Source organism: Telmatherina bonti (assembly GCF_933228915.1).
Source record: "Telmatherina bonti genome assembly, chromosome: 7".
NCBI lineage: Eukaryota > Metazoa > Chordata > Actinopteri > Atheriniformes > Telmatherinidae > Telmatherina > Telmatherina bonti.
In genome coordinates this window covers 13,459,656-13,480,281 of record NC_136625.1, presented here as the reverse complement: position 1 = coordinate 13,480,281, position 20,626 = coordinate 13,459,656, and the positions used below count along the sequence as shown (strand labels likewise).

Below are 20,626 nucleotides of genomic sequence, written 5' to 3'. Positions count from 1 at the left end.
CATTGATTTATGTTACTGTCGGCTGATCTGGAAGATAAACAGAAGAAAAAGTCAATTGCAGCGTTGCCTGTCATTTCAAGTTTATGAACGGATAAATTGGGCAAGGTGACAGTAGTTCTGTTGGCAGGGACAAAAATGTACAGGATAGTGTTGCATTTTGACGAGAGTGGCTGACTCGGCTCACACACCCCGACTAGTTGACTGGATTGAAAACATGGCTGCGGCCGAGCGTGCAGCAAATTTACGGAAGTGAGGTATGTTTAATTCTTAAGCTTCAAAAGCTGTTTTTGAAGTGTACCTCCAGTTGGGTTCTTGTAGCGAAACAAATGCAACAACTTGAATTTACTAGTCTACCAAAAAATGTGCGTGGACGCAATTTTCGGTTGCACACTAATACATCGGCAAAGTTATGCGCGGAACAATCAGCTAGCAAGGCTAGCTGGTATCAGGCTGCAGCGGCTAGCCGTGGATGCTAACTGGTTAGCTGTCGGGCTGCTAACCATGCTACTTCTGTCTTTTACGCAGCAACTGCATTATAAACCTCGGAGAAGCATACTGTTAGATGTTTTGGTGTGGTAATAGCTAACGTCTGAATCATCTGTGGAGATAGCTAGGATGTGACCGATGCAGGTAATGTTAATAGACTTGAAACTAATCAAATTGAGGATTTTTTTTTGGTACGATGCAGTTTACTGGAAAAACTAGCTGACAAGAACTGAGCTATAGCATCGTTAGCCAACTTAGCCAAGTAATCTATCACAACAGAAGACTTAAAAATTAAACATGTATTCGGTTTTAGTTTCCTATTCGGGTGAGTGTCATTGGGAATGTGAAAGGGAATATTTTTTTCAACTTGTGCAACAGTCACTGTTTTGGTTTCTGAAGCGTTAATGTTTAATATTTAGCTTCCCGTGAGATCTAACGGTAAGTTAGTTTGCTAAGGTTAGCCCGCTAGTCGTGATGCTAATTCAACTACGGTTTGCTTGGAAGTTGGGCTGTGCTAACGTTTAGCTCTAAGGTGAGCTCCACAGACAAGTGGAGTGGTCTTCCTTAACCTTAAAGCTGGGAGTTTTTTTTAAAGTCGACCTGCTGAAAATGAGCGTTAACCGGCTACACGTGCCAGTGCGGTGCTGTCTAGTCTCGCTAGTTCAACAGCATCCTCGTGCCTCCAACTTTTGCTGGTGAAGACCTCGCGGCATCTGATTAGCTGGGATGTTGGGATTTCAGCGATTCTCATCGGTGTGTACGCCAGCACCACTTCGCGGATTTTCTGCTGCCAGTAGGCCGTGTGGAAGTGTTGAACTTTAGGTTAGTTGTAGAGTTGTGCAACATAAACGCACTGGTAAAACTGCATAACAAAAATCTCCTCTCAAACTAAGGTGGTTTGTCAACATTTGCTTTTACATTTATATTTTATGCGGATCTGAAGTTCAAAGCCTTAACATTTAAATAAAAATAGTATTTGTTTTATATGTGCAAGTTGACAATCTCTAACATTTGATTTGTCATTAGCGTTTTGCTCAAATCAACACGTGCTACGATAAGTTGACAACCAAACAAGCATGTTAGAGAGGAACAGGAAGTGGTTGATCATAGTTGCACATGAGTTCTGCCTAGGTAATAACTGTCCCTTTTAAATTTATTGTTAACTAGTTTAAGTTGATCTTTTCCAACCTTGTTAGAATTAGTGGTTACACATCAATGTGTTTTATTAAAGTGGTATTAAACATAGTCAAACTTAACAATAATAAAAATTGCTGGCAGAGTTTAAGTACAAAACAGCAATACAGTTCCAAATGTTATTTGTCTAAAATAAATAAACCAAACAAAAAAGCATTGTCCAAATACTGGATATGACTTTGCCTTTTGTTCAGTTATGAGCTTAACTAAATAATAATTGATCAGTTTTTGTTTATACCAACTATAATTTTTAAATCAAAGATGAAGAAAGTGCTGTACTTTTAAGCAAACAATGTTTCACATAACTTAAAAATAATAAATCATGTATATAAATTTACTTTTAATTTATGGATAAATTGAACCATATATATTCAGGTAACTAACGTTGCAACATATAGTGAAGTGTTTATACACCTCATGCTCTGTAACTTAATAAATCCTGGTCATTTCACTGTTACTCCTGAAAAAGTCTCTAAGTACCTACTTAGCAATAGCATGGACTGTGAAATATGCAAAGCACATGCATTCTTTATATTACAAAATTCCACCCATTAGACCTTTGTCATGGTGCTTGACAATTATTTTGAGCTTAGGTCAGGTAGTCAGATTTACAGCCACTGATAACTTAGTTTCCATTGTTTATGGGCACACAGCTGACGGTTGGGTTGACTGCAGCTTTAGACTGATCTTATTTATTAATATCAGTTTTGACAGTTAAGTGAACAACAGTTCTGAGCAAATATTTCATTCTTATTGTCCTTTATTTGAACTAACTTTAATTATGCTGATGTAGTGATTAGTTGTCTCCTCTTTTTCTGGACAGATCTAATGAACAGACTAAATTAGTTTTGTGGGTCTGAATTTAAGGATGAGTACCTTGTCTGAATACCTTGCCCCCTTCTCCCCTCTTTCTGTTTTTCTTTCTCAGTCTCTTTCTCTCTCACTCTGGACAAATCACATTAGCTTTCTCAGCTGGAGTCTTAAGTGGAGTGTGAGTAATATGTGCATATGGTACTGCTTGCTCCAGGTCACTGTTGTATTCACTCCTTGCAGGAATATTATTGAAATGTATTTGTAACCAAGGTAGCCTCTGGCTTTGATCATGCTGTGCTAGTAGCTTCTGCTATACACAACAAAGAGCTTTTAAATGAATTTGACCGAGCTTAACTCACAGATTGATGTACTTGGAATTAATGTAAATGAGCGCCTTGGCTAAAATGCCAGTTAATTCGATAGTTTTTGTCTCTATAATAACAATAAAAAAAGTCTGTCTCTGTATCTCATCCTCTGCAGAAAGACATCTAGTGAGATCATCTTCCACTGAATGTCACTTTAATATGACCTCTGCCACACTATATTTTTGTTGTCGTCTTTGTTAGATTTATTAGTTGGACCGGATTGCAAAGATAATTCACCCACAACTCTCCCGTCTGTGTTGACCATGGGTGTTCTTGACAATGAGGTGTCTAACAAGGAAAATCAATTTCTTTATAATAGATTTCTTACTTCTCCCATTAATTACATATTTACACATTGATTACCATTCAGTTCTTACATATTAAGATCAATGCACATCCTTTTCTGCTTTAGTTGTTTCATTCTGGAGTGAATACACATGGAAATATATTTAAAACATCCTTTGCATTACCTCTGCGTATCCTTTTGAGTTCAGTAACCATATATATTTTTTTCTCTCTTCATGTCACTTTGACCTTTATGTGCTGCAAGAATCAAAATGCAGAATAAATCTCAATAAACTGGCTCCATATGTGTATGTTTGCATCTGCATAATAAGCAACCTCGCCTCAGTTACAATCTAAATGTTCGATGCTCGTTAGGATGTTTGTGACTTATCTGTGGCATATATTTGTTAAATTGATAATGAACTACCAGTGATAGGCTTCATAGAGCTACCTGGTGGCATTTGGATGTTGATATTCCAGTTCATACTGTAAGCCCAGTCTTCCCTCCTATTGGACTATCTTCATCTTTTGCAGCAACAACTGGGGGAACATTTTCATCCCTTGAATTATGTCATCAACAATATTGTCGTGACTTGAATCAATCTTTTTTTTATGCTTTTGGTTTCTCAGTTTTGGTAAGGTCTAAAATGATTGTAGCCAGTGGGCTCTATGGAACACCTTTTTAAAAAAATTAACAACCTCCAGCTCCACTAAATAATGACAATCCTAAGTCTGCAATGTTGTCTCAGCTGAATTTGTTGTTAGAATAACAGTGTTGACTTTCTGTCAGAGATTACCTTGTAAACCACATTTATTTCACACAGGCTAAGCAGTAATCTTTGTAAGGAGGAAATAAATATAACCTTGCTGTAACAATATCAGTATCTCCCCGAAAGAGCCGCAGGAGAGGGTTAGTGAGAGGAATGGTCTGAACAAGTCGGCTTAGCTTGCTGCTGCTTTCACCTTGACGGAAATGAGTGGAAGAGTGGAACATGACATTTCTGTGGTCGTTTAATTGTTCATATATATTATAGATCGGTAATGTATATTTTTAAAGCTTTAGGGATTTTTATTGCTTTGATTGTTTTTGTAGCCTAATATGTGAATTCCCGTTGGTCACAAAGTGCCTACAGCTGAGCTGCCAAGCTTAATGAGGAGACTGCAGAGGTTGTGTGTTTGGTCATCTGGTTTTAGATGGAGTATGTAATATCACTGCTTGTCTTGGTCAGTTATTCTACTTCTTTAGTTTATTTCTTTTGTACAGACCTGATATAGGACAGTTGGTTTCCCTGTGGGCAGAAGGTGTTGCTTAGCTGCAGTGACATAATAGATCAATACTCCTGTGGCATCAACTGAAAAATGACAGTGATATTTAACAGAGATTATTTTATCTTTTAACTCCACACCTATTTTTAGTGTTTTTGTCCACTGAAGAAAGTCAAACCTGTTACTGCTGCATTAGTAATTTTACAGTATAAGCAAGCACAGAGGTTGGACTATTGGCGACAGTTTACGGACTTAATGAAGAGTTTGTATCTTGTTTGTGTGTTGTTGCAGGTGCCCACATTCTGCTGCAAAGGAGCGAGCACCAGGATGAGGAGACTGTAGGCACCCACCGTAGTATGGCCGCGTCTCGTTCCTCGCGTGTCACAAGGTCATCAGTTGGGCTCAATGGATTGGATGAGAACTTTTGTGGTCGAACCCTCAGGAACCGCAGCATTGCCCAGCCAGAGGAGACGTCGGTGTCTCCACTGCCTAGGGCTCGCTCACCCAAAAAGAAGCAGGACTCCAAACAGGAGGCAAAGAGGGAGGCAAAGCAAGAGTCAAAGCAGGACACCAGCAGAGACTCAAGGGAAGAGTCAAAGCAGGCCACAAAGCACTGCTCAAAGCAGGACACCAAGCAGGGGTCAAAGCAGGACTCAAAACGGGAGTCAAAGCCGATCATCAAGCAGGAGTCCAAGGAAGACTGTAAGCAGGGGTCCAAGGAAGACTGTAAGCAGGGGTCCAAGGAAGACTGTAAGCAGGGGTCCAAGGAAGACTGTGAGCAGGGGTCTAATGAAGACCATCAGGCAGAATGCAATGAAGATTGTAAGCAGGAGTCAAAGCAAGATGTTGAACAGGACACAAAGCAGGATGCGAAGCGAGAGACTCATTTGCAAGATAGCCAGCAACAGGCCCTTTTGCAGGGAAACGTAACTGACACTAGTGCTTCTCAGGCTGAGGCTGATCAATGGACCAGCTTCAGGAAGAGGAGTGTGTCCTGTTTAGAAAAAGACATTAGCCCCAAGATTTCCGAGAACTGTGACACAGGGAAAGTGCTGCAGGACGCCTCTCCTCAAATCAAAAGGGCGAAGCGGTGCTCCCGTTCTGGGGAGTCTCAGGGACAAGAGGAGGACCAGGGGCTGCTGAAACATGAAAGTCCGGTCTCCGTCCCAGAGTCTAGTAAGGATAACATGTGTGAAGACTTAATCAGCCAAAACTCTGCTAACACAGCGCCTGCCTCTCCTGTCCTCAGCAAGGAGGAAGGTGGGCTGATGGGTGAGGAGGTAGAGGATGGTCATGAGGAGTGTGATGGAACAGTTTCGCCCAATTATGTTCATAAAACTTCAAATGGACTTAGAGAAAACAAAGCAGAGGAATCTAATACGCTGAATGAACAGTCTAGTGCAAATCCCTCTCCTGTTGCTAGCTGCCCATTGCTGCTCAACGGCAGTCAGATGGGGGCTTCCTCATCCCCTGACCCCTGTGTGCCTTTTAGAAACTCTGTCCCTGGGCAGATGGAGGTCTGTGGCTCAGGGGAATCTCAAGTCTCTTCTGCTCTAACATTTGAGGGTGTTCCAGAGGATACTGTTCCTGAGTTGATAGTGGCAAAAGAGCAGGAGGTGGAGGAGATGGAGGTTGACGTTGTAGGTGACCCCCTGTGTCTGGCGCATGAGGAACAGGTGACAGAGAGCGAGAGCGACCATGGCCGGTTACCATCACCGGTGCAGGAAGTGGCTGTCTCCACCTCTTCTGCTGCTATGAACGTCAACAACAGCAACTCAGGAGAAACTACACCCCCACTAACAACCCCCTCCTCCCCAGCAGAGCCAGGTTGCAACGCCTCAGTACCCAGCATCTCCCATACTTTCACAGAGCTCTATGAACACAGATACACCCTGCGGACTTCACCCAGAAGAGTTGCGTCTGGTGGCAAAATGTCCCCCTCCAAACCCAGCTCTCCTCCCACAGACAATGGTCCCTTGAGGGAAGATGGGGAGGTGGAGGACTGTCCTGGGTTGGAAGAACCCGTTTGCTCGAACTTGGTTGGCTTCTCCAGTGAGGAGCCAGCCAGCATGCATCCTGGTGGCATGGGAGGTGAAAAGGATGGTGGCTTTATGGAGGGCAGAGACACCGAGAGCAGCAACGAGCTAACTCAGAGCCACACAGCGGAGGAGGAGGAAGAGGAGGAGGAGGAGGAAGAGGAGCCAGACGTGTATTACTTTGAGTCGGACCACCTGGCTCTTAAACACAACAAAGAGTATGTGAGAGCTCCCCAGGGATTCTGCTTGATGTGTTGTTGTAACAACTCTTACACATGTTCGTCATTGTATTTGTGACTTTTTTTTAAATTTTTTTTTTTATTTTTTAATTTAATTTTTTAAATTTCTGTTGTACAGTTATGAATGAGTCTCGGGTACACTTCAACTAATGAGAATCTCGTTATTCTTAGAAAAATCTGATCTTTTAAAAGTGCTGACTATGGTCAAATCTCGTGTATTCTTGAGTAGGTTGTGATATTGATATTTACCCAACAGTGATTTGGGATTTTTCATTAGTTTGTTTTGGTTTTGAAAGTGAGCATAAAGAGCTTTTTTTTCTTTTTTTTTTTTAAATCAAACAAAAAAACAACAATAACATAAAATAGTTATTTTTATTATTATTATGCAGTTTATTATGCAGTTTATTTTTTAGTTTATATTTTGAATCATTAATGGTAACAATGGAGCACAGTAATGCAACTTTAACTATTGGAGACCTAATTAATTCAGTATTATGAGCAGGCCATGTGTATGCTTGTCATCTGGTGGGAAGGTGTTGCACCCCTGCTTGGGCACAGGCAAAAGTCTGCTATGGTGGATGATGAAACCAATGAGAAGCCTCTGCAGAGGTGATTACTTGCATGCTCTGGGCAAAGTGAGCGTCGGTGGCAATCAGAGCTTCGAAGCTGGTGAATTAGTGTCCCAAGTCCACGTCAAAAGCTATATACTTTGGTCAGTCATAACATAACCACCGACAGGTAAATTTGAATATAATCTTATTTCGATGTGGTGTTCTGCTGGGAAAACCTGCATTGTTGCATTAAGATGGATGTTACTTTGACAATTAACACTAAAACTTTATTAACAACCCTCCCCCCTAGTAGTGGCAGTCTCCTCCAACAGGATTTTATTTGGCCCTGCAGAAACTGCTAAGGAAAGACTGAAAGAAAAGAGCAGTCTGAAGTGTTTACCAGGCTCCCAGACTGCACAGATGCCAATCTCATGGGATCTGTGGGAAGCAAGCCCAATCCACAAAGACTCCACCCCACAGGCCACAGGGCTCAAATAATTTATTGGTAACATCTTGGTACCTGGCATTCCATCACACACTTGGGTGTACTTCTGTCCATGCCCTGACTGGTCAGAACTCTTGATGTTTTGAGGAGGATCTGCACAATGCTATGCAGGTGGTCATACTGTTAATGTTGAACGCAGATCCTTTTGTTTTACCATTGAAAGTATTTTCTCTCTTTTTTCCCCCCACATTTTTAATCCTATCTAGAGGTTTACACAGTCACTATTTGTGATGACTGCACTTATCTAAAGGAGTTTGATGTATAGACAATGAAAACAACATGCGGATTAGCCTTTTTGGTTAGCAAATGCTCACAAAAACCTATTTGCAAAGATGATAATTTAACACTGAAGCTTATCTGGGTCTAACAAATCAAAAGTGTTTAATAATGCCAGTTTTGGGAGGTGATTTCTCTGTAATTGAGAAAGTTTTGGTGGACTTCTAACAATAGTTTCGGTCCTATTAACATTTATCATTCTGCTGAAATGATACGGCAGATTGTTTGAGTTTTCTCTTGTCTGCAGCCTGAGTAGTTGTATACCAAATATAGTTCCCAGTGTTGACCAGTGTTTGTAGTTTTGTTGTTAGTTGTCAGACAACACTGGGATATTAATGCTGGAGAACAGGTCCCTCACTGTGCTCAGTCAGGCTCTGCTAACCTCTGTGGCAGGTCATCAGATTTGTGATTCATTTACACAGGATGTGGGGTTGAGTTTTTCTGGGTCTAGAAAGCATCATCAGCTGAGGTCTCTTTGTCTGTGACACCAATATTGGCAAATGTTTTAAATTTGGGTGGTGGCTTTGTCTATGATTTCATTGTTCTTGTATTACAAGGTAAATCAATCATGTTTCAGCGGCATGCCAGGGTTTAGTTGTGCTGAATAAGGAAGATTTTGAAGCCTTGGATCAACGCTGATAGGATCACTTTTAGAGAGTTATGATGAGGCATTTTAAACTTGCTGAATAAACAGAATGAATTAAATGAAAAGTACTTTATTCATCCCAGAGGGAAATTTAAATTTAATAGTAGTTTTTTCTTCATAGGAGTGATAATGATTAATTGTAGATGAAGAAGAAGATGGTGCTTTTTTCCGGAGGGTGATGATTGCTGGCAGGAATGATCTCCGGTACCTTTCTGTCTTTGATTGGAGTTGGAAAAAGTCTTTTACTGAACACACCCTGACCTCTCTTCACTGTGTTGTGTCGAGGAAATGAGGAATCTTCCACTATTTTCTGCAGCTTTTGCAGCATTTTTTTCTGGCCAATCAATAGTTATCTCCAACACAAGACTTGATTGAATTTTTGTATGTTTTGTATACTGTCTTGCATCTTTGCATTGCCATTATACATTTTGAAATCAAAAATACTTTGTGTTTGGATTTCAAAACACTGGTCTCCGAGCCAGCTTTTCATTTCCAACCATTGTGTGTCGTGGAGCTTTGGCCCAGTAGATGGCATTAGGACACCAGGCTTCTTCCAGGTTTGGACACTTGGAAGGAATTCAGATTGCTCAGATGATTAAAATGGATTAATGGACAGATGATGTGTTCATTTAGTTAGCCCGCTTGTTGCTGCCTCTTGCAGGGATTATAAATGAAGTCAGAAAAGATTGCAGTAGCAGTTTTGGTGCATAAACTGCTGCTGTAGAAACCAAAGAGGAAAGCTTGACTTGAAACAGACTTGACTTATCAGAGCATTTAGCGTGTAGGACTTTGAACGGTAGGATAAATTTCTGTCTTGTGCATTGATTTTCTTTCATGTTGTGTTATGAGAGATTGATCTACTTTGCTCCTCTAAGCTCGTGCATTAGGTGAGAACTCTTCTAGGATGCTGTCATTTATGTCGATATTTTATTTTTATTTGTTTTTTCACCGGCTCTGCTCGCACTATTTAGGTTTTATATGTCAGTATCACAGCCACTGACAGTTCAGTTTGCAATGCTCTTGTTGCCCCATAGATTGTGAGTTAGAAATTGCAGCAGTGAATAATCTTTAAGCGCTGCACAACCCAAGTATTTGTCATGCAAAGGTTTTGAAATTTGCAGATAAATCTGAGAGATGAGTGCCGGTACAGATTGTAGTATTGTAGTCTATTTACGTTCTGCATAGCTTAGAGGTCACTCCAATAATAATGGGTACTTGCAGTAGCAGTGTGTTGAAAAAGATAGTTTGCAGCTATTGCAATGATAATTGCACAGGAAGAGGCCATAACATTTGTAAACATATTGGTTGTACAATAGACAGAATATGGGTCATGTTTTTTTCAACTGTTAGGTTTTCTGCACCATCTTGAATTATGCATGGACTGTGGTCTAAAAGTTTGATGCATTGCAGGATTGCAAGTGTCAAGTTTAATTATGGAAGCCGTCATATCATTCTTTTCTTGACTAACCTTTCATCCCTCTGTGCCAGTTACCAGAGACTGCTGCAGACCATTGGAGTTCTTGAAGCCCAGCGCACACAGGCCATCCTTGACCTGGAGACATTGGCCCGTCACCAGAAAGAGGCACTTGCCGATCCCATCAGCTTTGTGGAGCAGCTGCAGAAACAGGTTAAAAAAAAAATCAACAGATTCATGGCCTTAATACAGAAATGCACTGAAGTGCTGTGCACACAGGTTGGGAGTGCTTAACAAAGATATCTGAGTCAGTGATGACAGAGCAGGGTTGTAAAAGCAAAGCATCCCAAACAAACATTTATGCCCCTGAAACATGAAAGGAAACTTGTCATTATGTTGAATGGTTTGTCCTCTGTTGGGATATTCACATTTGCTGTACTGAAGTTGAATCTTTTGACATTCAGGTAAATGTGGGCTTGCCGTGTCCTCAGCGTGTCGTTCAGCTGCCTGACATTGCCTGGGAGCAGTACACTTCAGGCCTGGGGGATTTTGAGCGAGAGTTCTGCGACAAGAAAAGAAAGACCAGGCAGCTGAAGTTGATCTTTGACAAAGGTATGTTTGAGTTTAGAATTAATTTATCTCTAACACGGTTAGTTTTATTTCCTGTTTTAGCTTTCTGTTGCTTTAACAAAAAGATAGCAGGCAACCTCATCTGTCATTCCACTGCAGGTTTGCCTCTTCGACCAAAAAGTCCCGTTGAACCCAAGAAGGAAGGTGAATGCTCTACCATGTACTCCTCTCTACCTATGAGTGATGCCCCAGAGAACGGCAGGCAGACGCAGGTACGCATCAACACCTTCCACTTCAGTATTCTGTACAACACGATGGAGCCAAGTCTGTCATCAGAGCTGTAGCCGTCTCCCAGTATATCATTAGTGTAGATGCAGAGGCAGCGTTTTCTCTCTGTGGCTGATGAGTCACCTCTGTCTGGCAAATCATCCCACAAATCATCAGGTTACTACCATTTTGCACGTCCTCCAAATTCATCTCTCTTATACTTACTTCTCAGCGTTGTAAAGCTATGGAGATGTGAGCACAAAAGATGGTATCTATGGAAACATTACTTGCAAAGCTTTTCCAGTCTACTGATTGTGCTTTACTTTGTGTCTTTCCTCAGTCGTATGTGCTGTAAGGTTTCGCTTTTTATTGATTGTTTGGATTAGACGGTGCAAAGCAGTTAACTCTGAGCAAACATCTGTCAATAATTTCTTTTGTTCTTTGTGTTTCTATTGTGCTAGGCTGTTTTAATTTTCTTTCAGATGCCGCTCTCTGAATTCTAACAGGATTCTGTTTGTCAGTCAAAAGACTTGCTGTTTTTCTTGTGTCCTCCCAGCGATGCATCTTGAGTCACATCTGACAGCCAGGCTTTTTTCTGTCAGACTGGCAGATTCAGATGGCCTGCAGTTCATATGTAAAGATCCTTTCAGATGGTTGCGTGCCCATTATTTTTGTCTTGTCAGTCTTTTGACATGCTTGTCACCGTGTGTTCTTGACAGATGATCAGGGGGAGGATTTGTCATCCAAATAAGCCTGACACGTTTAACCAGCTGTGGACTGTGGAAGAACAGGTTAGTGGTTTGTGTAAGGCTCATTCAAGCAACAATTAATCACTTTTTTTTTTTTAAAGCCTACTTTTTAATATTTTACTTTTTACCTTAGAATTAACTCCCAAATATAAATAAATTCTGTGTTTTCCATGGTCTAAATAAGTTTGACTCTCATCATGCTTTTCTTGTGAATTTGACTTGGAAATTGACAAGGAAAAAAATTAGAAGTGAAGGCAGATGTCCCTCTCATGAACATATTCTATAACGTTCTTGCAAGTGATGCCATTTTTAATGTTCATCTACGTTTTCCACATTGTTTAAGTCATAGAGCCCTATGAATCAGTATGACTCATCTTACCCCTTTTCAACCTTATATTGGGTCTTGGCTATTTATTGGATAATAATAATAATCATCATAATGATGGATTAGATTTATATACCACTTTTCAAGGCATCCAAAGTGCTTTACACTGAATTTATTATTCATCCATTCCTCATTCATGAGGTGGTGAGGTGATGTTAAACTGCATGTGTAGCCACAGCCGTCCTGGGGCACACGGACGGAAATGTGGCAGCCAGTGTGCCGCTTTTCTGAACACCACCGAATCATTCATTCATTCACATTCATAACACAGGAACCTATGTACTTACTTTTACTACTGGAGGCAGTTTCTGTTTTTTTTTTTTTTTTTTAACCTGCCAAGGAGATTATGTTTTAGTCTGTGTTTATCTGTCTGTCAGCAACTTTATGCATAAACCACTAGGTGGATTTATGTTTTCTTTTTTTCTGAGAATGGGTCTTGGTCTTGCTTTTATTCCTTTAAATTGTGGGAGTGATCTTGAAGGAAGTGTGGACACAAGAATCTTTAAATGTATTCTTCACAATATGGGTGGAAACGAGCTGGTCTGTGTCTCTAGATTTTTGTTTGTTTGTTTTTGTGCTTTTGAGCTTCAGGAATTGTAGCTGCATGTTTGTTATGGAGCTCATTTTTTACAGTTTTATATCTATTTAATACAAAGAAGAGTTATTCTCGAGAGTAGAACCACTTGTCATCACTGCATCTTGAATTGTTCACAGTTTTCACTAAATGTTCTTTGCAATGACAGAAAAAACTGGAACAGCTTCTTCTTAAGTTCCCTCCTGAGGAAGTGGAGTCCAGAAGATGGCAGAAGATAGCGGATGAGCTTGGCAATCGAACAGCCAAACAGGTGAGAAAAACATTGTTTTATAGATTTGGCACCAGGTTACTTAGAACAAACCAGTTGCCTAATCTATAAAATATCTCACAAAAGTAATGTTTCCATAACAACCTGGAACTGATAAAACCAGATTTTTGTCCCTTTTAGTCATCGTTAGGAAACTTTTTACCCGTACATTTTCCAGGTATTGATTGAATTTGTATTTGCACACTCTGTTGTGAAACTATCAAAAGCTTCTCCTTTAGATTAGTTACCAGAAGTGTGACAAACCACGACTGTAAGATCCCCTATTTTAGGACTGGTTTTGTGCAGACAGCCTTTTCTGTGAAGAGTTCTAGGTTATGGAATGTGCTCCCAACAGACCTTAAGACCATACCGCATTTTAAAAGGTTTACTTCCAGACTTAAGAACTGGATAAAGACAAATCAGGCCTGCACTCACATTTAGTATTGTAATTTTTTTCCATGTGGGTGGTAAAACCTTAGTTTAGATTGAATGTATTGACAATGTTCTTATTTCTGAATTTTATTAAAAGCCTTGAATGTGTTTTATTTAATTTTACATTTTGGTGTATATATACGTATTTGTATTTTGTATGTTTATATAAAGGCACATATGTGTAACTTTTAATTTTTGCAATGCAGTGTAATCTGTGTATACTTTCTTATTGTGTAAAAGCCCAACTAGGGACAGGCTTTGAAAATTAGCCTTGACTAAAATGCTGTAGTATGTGCCATCATTCATGGAGCATACTTGTCTCTATCAAATAAAAAAAAAAAAAAAAAAAAAAATGCGGAAACAAACTGATAAATTGCAAGTGGGAAAGCCTTTGGTGTTAAAAGGTAGACTTGTAACAACCAGGTATTTGCCACTCAGCGGCTACCTTGATGATACAAGTGTGTGACCTCAATTACATCAAGCAGCTGCTCCTCAGTTGGAAATGATTAATGAAGCCATTTCCCTCTCAAAACTTTCTAGGTTGCCAGTAGAGTTCAAAAGTACTTCATCAAACTGACAAAAGCTGGCATCCCTGTGCCTGGACGAACACCCAACTTGTGCATGTACACTAAAAAGGTAACTACTTTCCATTCATCAAAGCCCTTACTGTACTTTATGACTGATTGCACTTTAATTTGTGGGTTTGCCCATGAACCTTACAGCTTGGTAGTTAACTTGTTGCCATCATATTAATTTCCAGTGAACTGTTACTGTAACATATGACTGAACTAACAACTTTTCAGGAAATGGAACGTCATCATCTTCATAATGTATTTGTTTACCAGCCTTTGGATTAGTTCTGTTTGAAATGACTGCCGACTCCTGATGGTGTTTTCAGGCATCTAGTAAAAGACAGCACCACCTTAACAAGCACCTGTATCGACCATCCACCTTCCTGACCTCCTATGAACCTCCGGTCTTCATGGACGAGGAAGATGAGCGCTCACATTTTTACAACAGCATGCAGGATCCTTCTGCTGATGATTCGGTCAGTCTGTCCTTGTTATGGGAGTAGTTTTGTTTGTTTGGTTTGATTTTATGAATATGTTTGGGTATTTTTGCTCGCACAAGTCTGCTTTATTTGTCATTGAAGGTTATTTTGCTATTACCCCTGCCACCCCTAAAAAAACAAAAAAAACAAAAACCTAACTAACAAAAAAAAACTTTGTGTCAATCCTCACTCTCTAAACTGTGACACTTTGCAGCTTAACATAACTAATCCTAAGCTTATTACGTCTCTGTCCACATTTCACTCCCCTCTCCTTATGATAGTAGCAGCCTTTGTGATGAAACTTTAAAGCGAAAGCTGTATGCTGTGCCTTTGAGGGCTTATTTTAATCATGATAGTGCTCCACCACACATTGCTGCATCATCGTTTTTTTGCAATGCTGTGCATGTGCAGTACTACCATGCTACGGTAAACAGAACAAATTAATTTAGACTAGTCAGGTTGCAAGTTTTTTTTTTTTTTTTTTTTTTTTGCTTTACGATCTGACAGGAAAAAATAAAAACAAATTTCCGAGCAGTGCTGCTGGTGAGTGGGATGCAGTCACTTCACAAGGAAGAATATACAGAACAGATGTGAAATAAGCCATTTGTTCATTTATCCATATAAACTGGAGTCATGTCACAGAGTTAATGTCTTTACCACCAGAAGAAATGAAACCCGGCTGTGTGTGCAGGAGTCCCTCTGGCCAGCTGCGCTCCTCTTGTTCCCATGCACCAGTCTTCCCACACTAATACCATTTTACACCAGAAGTAATGTGTTTAAATAGTTTTTCAAACACAGGCGCAGCTGCTCGAACAAGCAGATTAAATCTCCTGCTGTCAGCCAGTGTGTTCATTCATTGTTCTGGGACTGAAAGGGAACAATAATAAATGACCTTCAGACATGGGAACAGAGGGGCTTCTCTTCTTTTAATTGGATCAAATAAAAGTTCACTTGTGTTTTGTTTTGTTTTTATAAAAAGTATAGTCTCCTCCAGAGTCTTGCTGGTCAATGTCATTTTCAAATAAACCTAAATAATCTTGTTAGAATCTCTAAATATTTTTTTTATATGAATTACAGGAAAAATAAGATGCTGCTTTTAAATTCTATCCTGGCCTGTAGAGCCTTAATACATGACTACCTCATTCAAATCCATTTCAGCCTGTGTGACAAAGACCCGGCTGTGTTCCTGTTAATGTGCTTTATTACAGACTGTCCCTTTTTAGTTCAACTTTGGATTTTGTTTCATTTTGTTTCTCTTTACATTTGAACTGCGCGACTGTTTATCATCCAAACACTGACATTTATATCTGCCCCTTAGATGCCAGTAACCTTTGAGTAAAACCTGCTGGGTGCAGACTGCTGTCTCCAGCAGCCTGGAAACTCAAGTTCTGGCATTGCTCGTGTGGAGTAAAGTTATAAGACTGTTGCTAGTATGAAGCATAGTAATTTCTCACTTCACCATGTTGTCCTTTATTTGGCTGTGTATGCAGGTAGGAATAAAGGTACAACCAGGCCAAGTGCCACTGCAGCTTACCAAGAAGGACTGATAGTTTTTTCTAATCTCCATGAGTAATTGGTGGATGATGCAATGGACAAAGTTACCATGAAGGACACAGTTTCTCATTTGTGTGCTAGTAGCTGAAAGACTTGTGTAATGTTTGAGGAGAGAGAAACCTCTAAAAAAAAAAAAAAAAAAATCCAAAGAGTATGATCACTTTAGTTCCATGTAGATGTTTTGCTTGTGCTTGTTACAAAATTCATCAGTCACCTCCTCTGATTCCTTCTTGCTGTGTGTGTTTTTTCTTCTGAAAACCCAGGAGGAAGAAGGTGTACCTCCGGAGCTGCGAAACTTACCAGAATATAAAGAGCTTTTAGAGCTGAAGCGACTGAAAAAACAGAAGCTGCAGGAGATCCAGGAGGATAAGGCTGGGATGCAGCACATAGGCTACAAGGTGAAACATTTGCATCTTTGCTCAACACTATGAGAACACTTGACAAATGCATCTACATACATGTGGACTTTTGTCTGTGGAGTGATTTGCTTCTTCCATCAGAGAGGTTTTAGGTTAAATAGTAGGAGCAAAGATTGTGTTCCTGATTCATGCTGTTCAGCGTTTCCAACATGTTATGTGCTCACACTGTGCAACAATAAACAGCAGAGACTATTATGGAGAATGTTTTCAGAAAAGTAAAGCCAGCTGTGGAACATCAGAAAAACACCAACTCTGATGCACTTTGGAATTAGTTGAGACACTTTGTAAAGCTTTTAAAACATTAAATTTACAGCTTCCTGTCATTTCCAATGCAAACATTAGGGTTAGGTTTTCATTTAAGTTTTGTATCTTTAATTACACTTTTTCCATCATGCTCTCTTATCCAAATCCCATTTCATTCAGTGTCGACTTCTGTGTGTTTGCTCTTGTGCAGTGTGACGTGTGTGGGATGGAACCCATACAGGGAGTACGGTGGCACTGTCAGGACTGTCCGCCAGATAATTCAGTCGATTTCTGCTCCAACTGCTCTGACTGGTGAGATTGTCCACCATGAGTAGATTTTGAACACCTTGTACATAAATGATAAATAGAACTGCCAGAATGTGATGATCTGTATGATATTTCCAGCATTTTTATATCACACACAATCATCTATAAAATGAGTGAGTGTTGAAAATGTGTCATTTTAAGTGTGTGGCTACTGGGGGCTGTGACGATATTCTTTCGTCCCGATTTGATTCCGATTCCGATTTTTTTGGGTGTCGATTTGATTTAAAATTGCGATTCTCAAGATTCTTCGATATTGCAATTTTTTGTCGGTGAAAAACACACAAAAAAAAAGTACAAAACTTTTTTTGCTAGTCATTTTTCTTAATTTCAATTTAGAAAAAACAACCCAGTAGCCAGACCATCATTCTGCTGCTATAATGCCCAAGAAGATGAGTGAAAAGATCAATAAATAATGAATTATTTTCATTTATTTGGAAAAAAAAAATTTTTTAATAAAAAAAAAAATCCTAATATTTGATTTCTTCGATTGGATTTCCCACCCCCAGTGTCTACCCTGTTCTTTAGTCTACCTCTTATGACATCACTACAAGATATCATGATTCTTACATTATTTTCCCTTTCATCTTCCAGTTTATACAAAACAGAGACCCACAAGCCGAACCACCACCTGGAACCAGTATATCAAGTGGAAACATTTCTGGACAGAGACTACTGCCTGCCGCAGAGCACAGGCTACAACTACCTGGACCCTAACTACTTCCCAGCCAACAGATGACAGGGTCCCAAGCGCCCCTAGCTCCAGGCTCTCTCCACATATCCTACAGGCCACTCTGTGCATGGCTCCATCCTCCAAGCCCAAGATAACTGCTTAGCCCGCCACTAGGCAGGAAGGCCAGCAGTTGTCAGGCAGGCAGACATCCAGGGGGCCTCAGAGCAGACCTCAGTGCTGCTGGTGGGTGGACTGTTGGTACCTGACCTCCCTGACTTGAGCAAAGGGTGGCCATGTTGGCGCCATAGTAGAAAAAAAAAAAAAAAGAATAAAGGAGGCCCTGCTCCACCTCATCCAGGTTATTCAACGGATCTGTGATTTGAAATGATACATTATTTTTAAAAAGAAACACAAAAAGAAAAATGAAGGCACACAACATTCCCAAGCTCTGTGACTCCAGGAGGGCTGTCCCTGTTTCTCCTTTTCTCCTGACTCCCTTCTCGCCTCCAGTAATCTCCCTTTGCTGCTTCAAGACTGGAGGGTTGATTCTTCTGATGAAGCGCCACCTAAGAGAGAACTGGTTGACCATTGTGTCATAGTGGACTTTCAAGTCATCAACTGATACACATAGGTGGTTTGTATGTGTGTATGTGCTCTAAAATGTTTTAGCTAGGTATCCATAGATGGAAGTATTATGAGTCACGGGGTGCTGTGGAAGAAATTAAGCAGACGCTTCTCCTGGATGCAGACTGCAGGAAGTTCAGCTGATCCACACGGTGTTCTGCAGACTTGTATGTGTTATATGGATTGTGCACCATGTTCCAGCATGGAGCCGTCCCTATTGTTCACACAACGCTGCTCTCTATCACCTCACCTTTCAAATGCACACAGACACACTTTCATCCGTTTCCCTTCTTTTTGCTCTCTCCACTAAAACGTGTCTAACGAGGAAGCACTACAACCCAGAGAGCAAGCTTCTGTTTTCCTAAAGGCAGGTGAAGGACAACAGGAAGAGGAAAAACACAAGGCTGTGTTTTTTGTGTTCCTTTTTTCCTTCCCCTTCCCAAGTGTGTGCCGTTGGTGATCATGTTGACTGTTCAAGTATATGGTAAAAAGTGAAAAGTAGCCACCGCTAGTTGCTGTGTGCCATTTTTTTAAAAACAAAAAAACTTTTTTTTTTGGTTGTTTTTTTTCTTTTTTTTTTTTGTTTGTTTGGCCAATGGATGTCTCATCCTGGCTGTTTCCTCTCCCTTCCAGCGCGGCTCCATCGACCCACTCTGTCCCACGGTATTGATCCTCTCATGCCTCTAGATCTTTAATTTTGCAGCCCACTTTAAAGGTCCATTTAAAAGATTGTATTTTTATTAATCTATTTAAAAAAAAAAAAAAAAAGAATAATTGAGGTAGTGGTTGGTGCCTCCACAGTGGAACGACCCACACAATTTTATACACATAGATTTTGTTGTGCTTGAGTAGACAACATTTTGTATGGTTTTTGTCTCCTTTCCTCACCCCATTTGCCCGGCTTCAATATCTGTGTATAACAGTCTGTTCTTATGTAAAAAAATAATTAAAAAAAAAAATAATGTTAAAAAAATGCTAGAGGAGAACTGTGGAAATAAAAGTATGTGAAAATAGTGTTTTTACATCTGTGGTTCCTGTATTATTCTCCAAGGCCTCTCTGAGGAACTCTAAGGGAATGATCAAAACGTATTACTTGTTATAAAATATATAAGCAGCTGGTCCATTCTAATTTACCAAAAATCATCGCGCCCATGTTAAAGCTGCACGACTGAAATTTGGCTGATCTTGTCATTTGTCGCCCCTTCATAAAGGCTAATTCTGCATCCATCTTGCATCCTGTCTCTTCTCTGAGTTCCCTCCAGCAACTAAAATTCAGTCTGACGTTTTTATGAAGATCTATTGCTAAGGATTTTTTTTCTGAATCAAACATGTTGCACGTTCAAATCGGCCAGCGGTGCTGTAAAGCTCCGATACCCCAGTCCAGTCCTCGAAATCCACTATTCTGAAGCTTTTTGATGCATACCTTCTCCAACACCTGAATCAAGTGGCTGAATTCTCTCCGCGTGTCATTCAGCTCTGAATACACCTGGTGACGAACAATTCATTTGATTCAGGTGTGTTGGAGAAGAACTGTATCTAAAGTTAACTGGATTTTCAATCTCAAGGACCAGACTTTGGCACTTTTGCTGTAAAGTGATGCAGCTTCCTGGGGGGAAAAAAAAAAAAAAAACTCGAAGTGTGGTTTCTCAGCCTCTGGATGTCGCTGAGCTACAATGACTCAAGGAATGTCCAGAAATGTCAGCATACAATCAAAAGCATATTTTTAAGGTCAGAATGTTGCATGGTGCTATTTCAAATTCTTACAAACTAAATTCCTGATCTCTTAAAAACATCTCAAAACACTAAGTCACTGTAAGTGTAAGTGGGACTTGGTAATAGATGTTAAAACACACAAAAAAGGAAATAAAAATGTACAAATCTGTTGAAGACTTTAGCGGTTCTTTTTGTTTCAGCTACTTGTTAAGTTATTACACATAAGGGGTTTTTAGCATGTCATCGGTTTGTACGTAATCATTAAACTGTAATAAACAACCCTCTTAGTGTGCACTCAATATGAGGAGGGGGAAGCCTTTGTTTTAACCAACACAAACTTGTGGAAGCTCCAACTGGCTTAAGTGAAGTGCAAATTAATAACAAAAAGATAACTTCAAATGGCTCCCCTCAGGCTCAGACGAACTAAAATGTTATCAAATTTAATTTAAAATATGCACTCCCTGCCTTTTAATTCTAAATGAAAAAAGTCAAACATTTTACTGGATCAGACCATTAGGACTTTAGCCATCGCAGCAAACATCGGAAATATGCAAAAAGTGCTGAGTACAGCTGACCATCAGCTCACAGGCTGTTGGGTCTGTTTGGCTCTTATTGGGCTTAAAAAATTATGCCTACAACAGTTCTAACCAAGCAAATGTCTTTTTTTTAAATTTTTTTTTTATCAAATATTAAAGTTGAAAATA

The 20,626-nt window shown here is 40.0% G+C and overlaps 1 protein-coding gene across 3 annotated transcripts; it reads left to right on the top strand.

Annotated features, from left to right (window-relative positions):
- The first annotated feature begins 224 nt into the window (after positions 1-224).
- Positions 225-19,187, top strand: zzz3 (zinc finger, ZZ-type containing 3). 3 transcript variants are annotated; one of them, XM_079244100.1, is made up of 12 exons: positions 225-254; positions 4,701-6,663; positions 10,151-10,289; positions 10,541-10,688; positions 10,806-10,918; positions 11,633-11,704; positions 12,791-12,892; positions 13,862-13,957; positions 14,220-14,369; positions 16,190-16,324; positions 16,800-16,900; positions 17,507-19,187. In XM_079244100.1, exons 2-12 carry the CDS (start codon positions 4,766-4,768, stop codon positions 17,649-17,651), a joined length of 3,099 nt encoding a protein of 1,032 aa, XP_079100226.1. In that variant the 5' UTR covers positions 225-254; positions 4,701-4,765; the 3' UTR covers positions 17,652-19,187. The 3 variants fall into 3 exon arrangements, with proteins under 3 accessions (XP_079100226.1, XP_079100225.1, XP_079100227.1); XM_079244099.1 differs by lacking the exon at positions 225-254 and adding an exon at positions 545-630; XM_079244101.1 differs by lacking the exon at positions 225-254 and adding an exon at positions 1,267-1,308.
- The last annotated feature ends 1,439 nt before the right edge of the window (positions 19,188-20,626 follow it).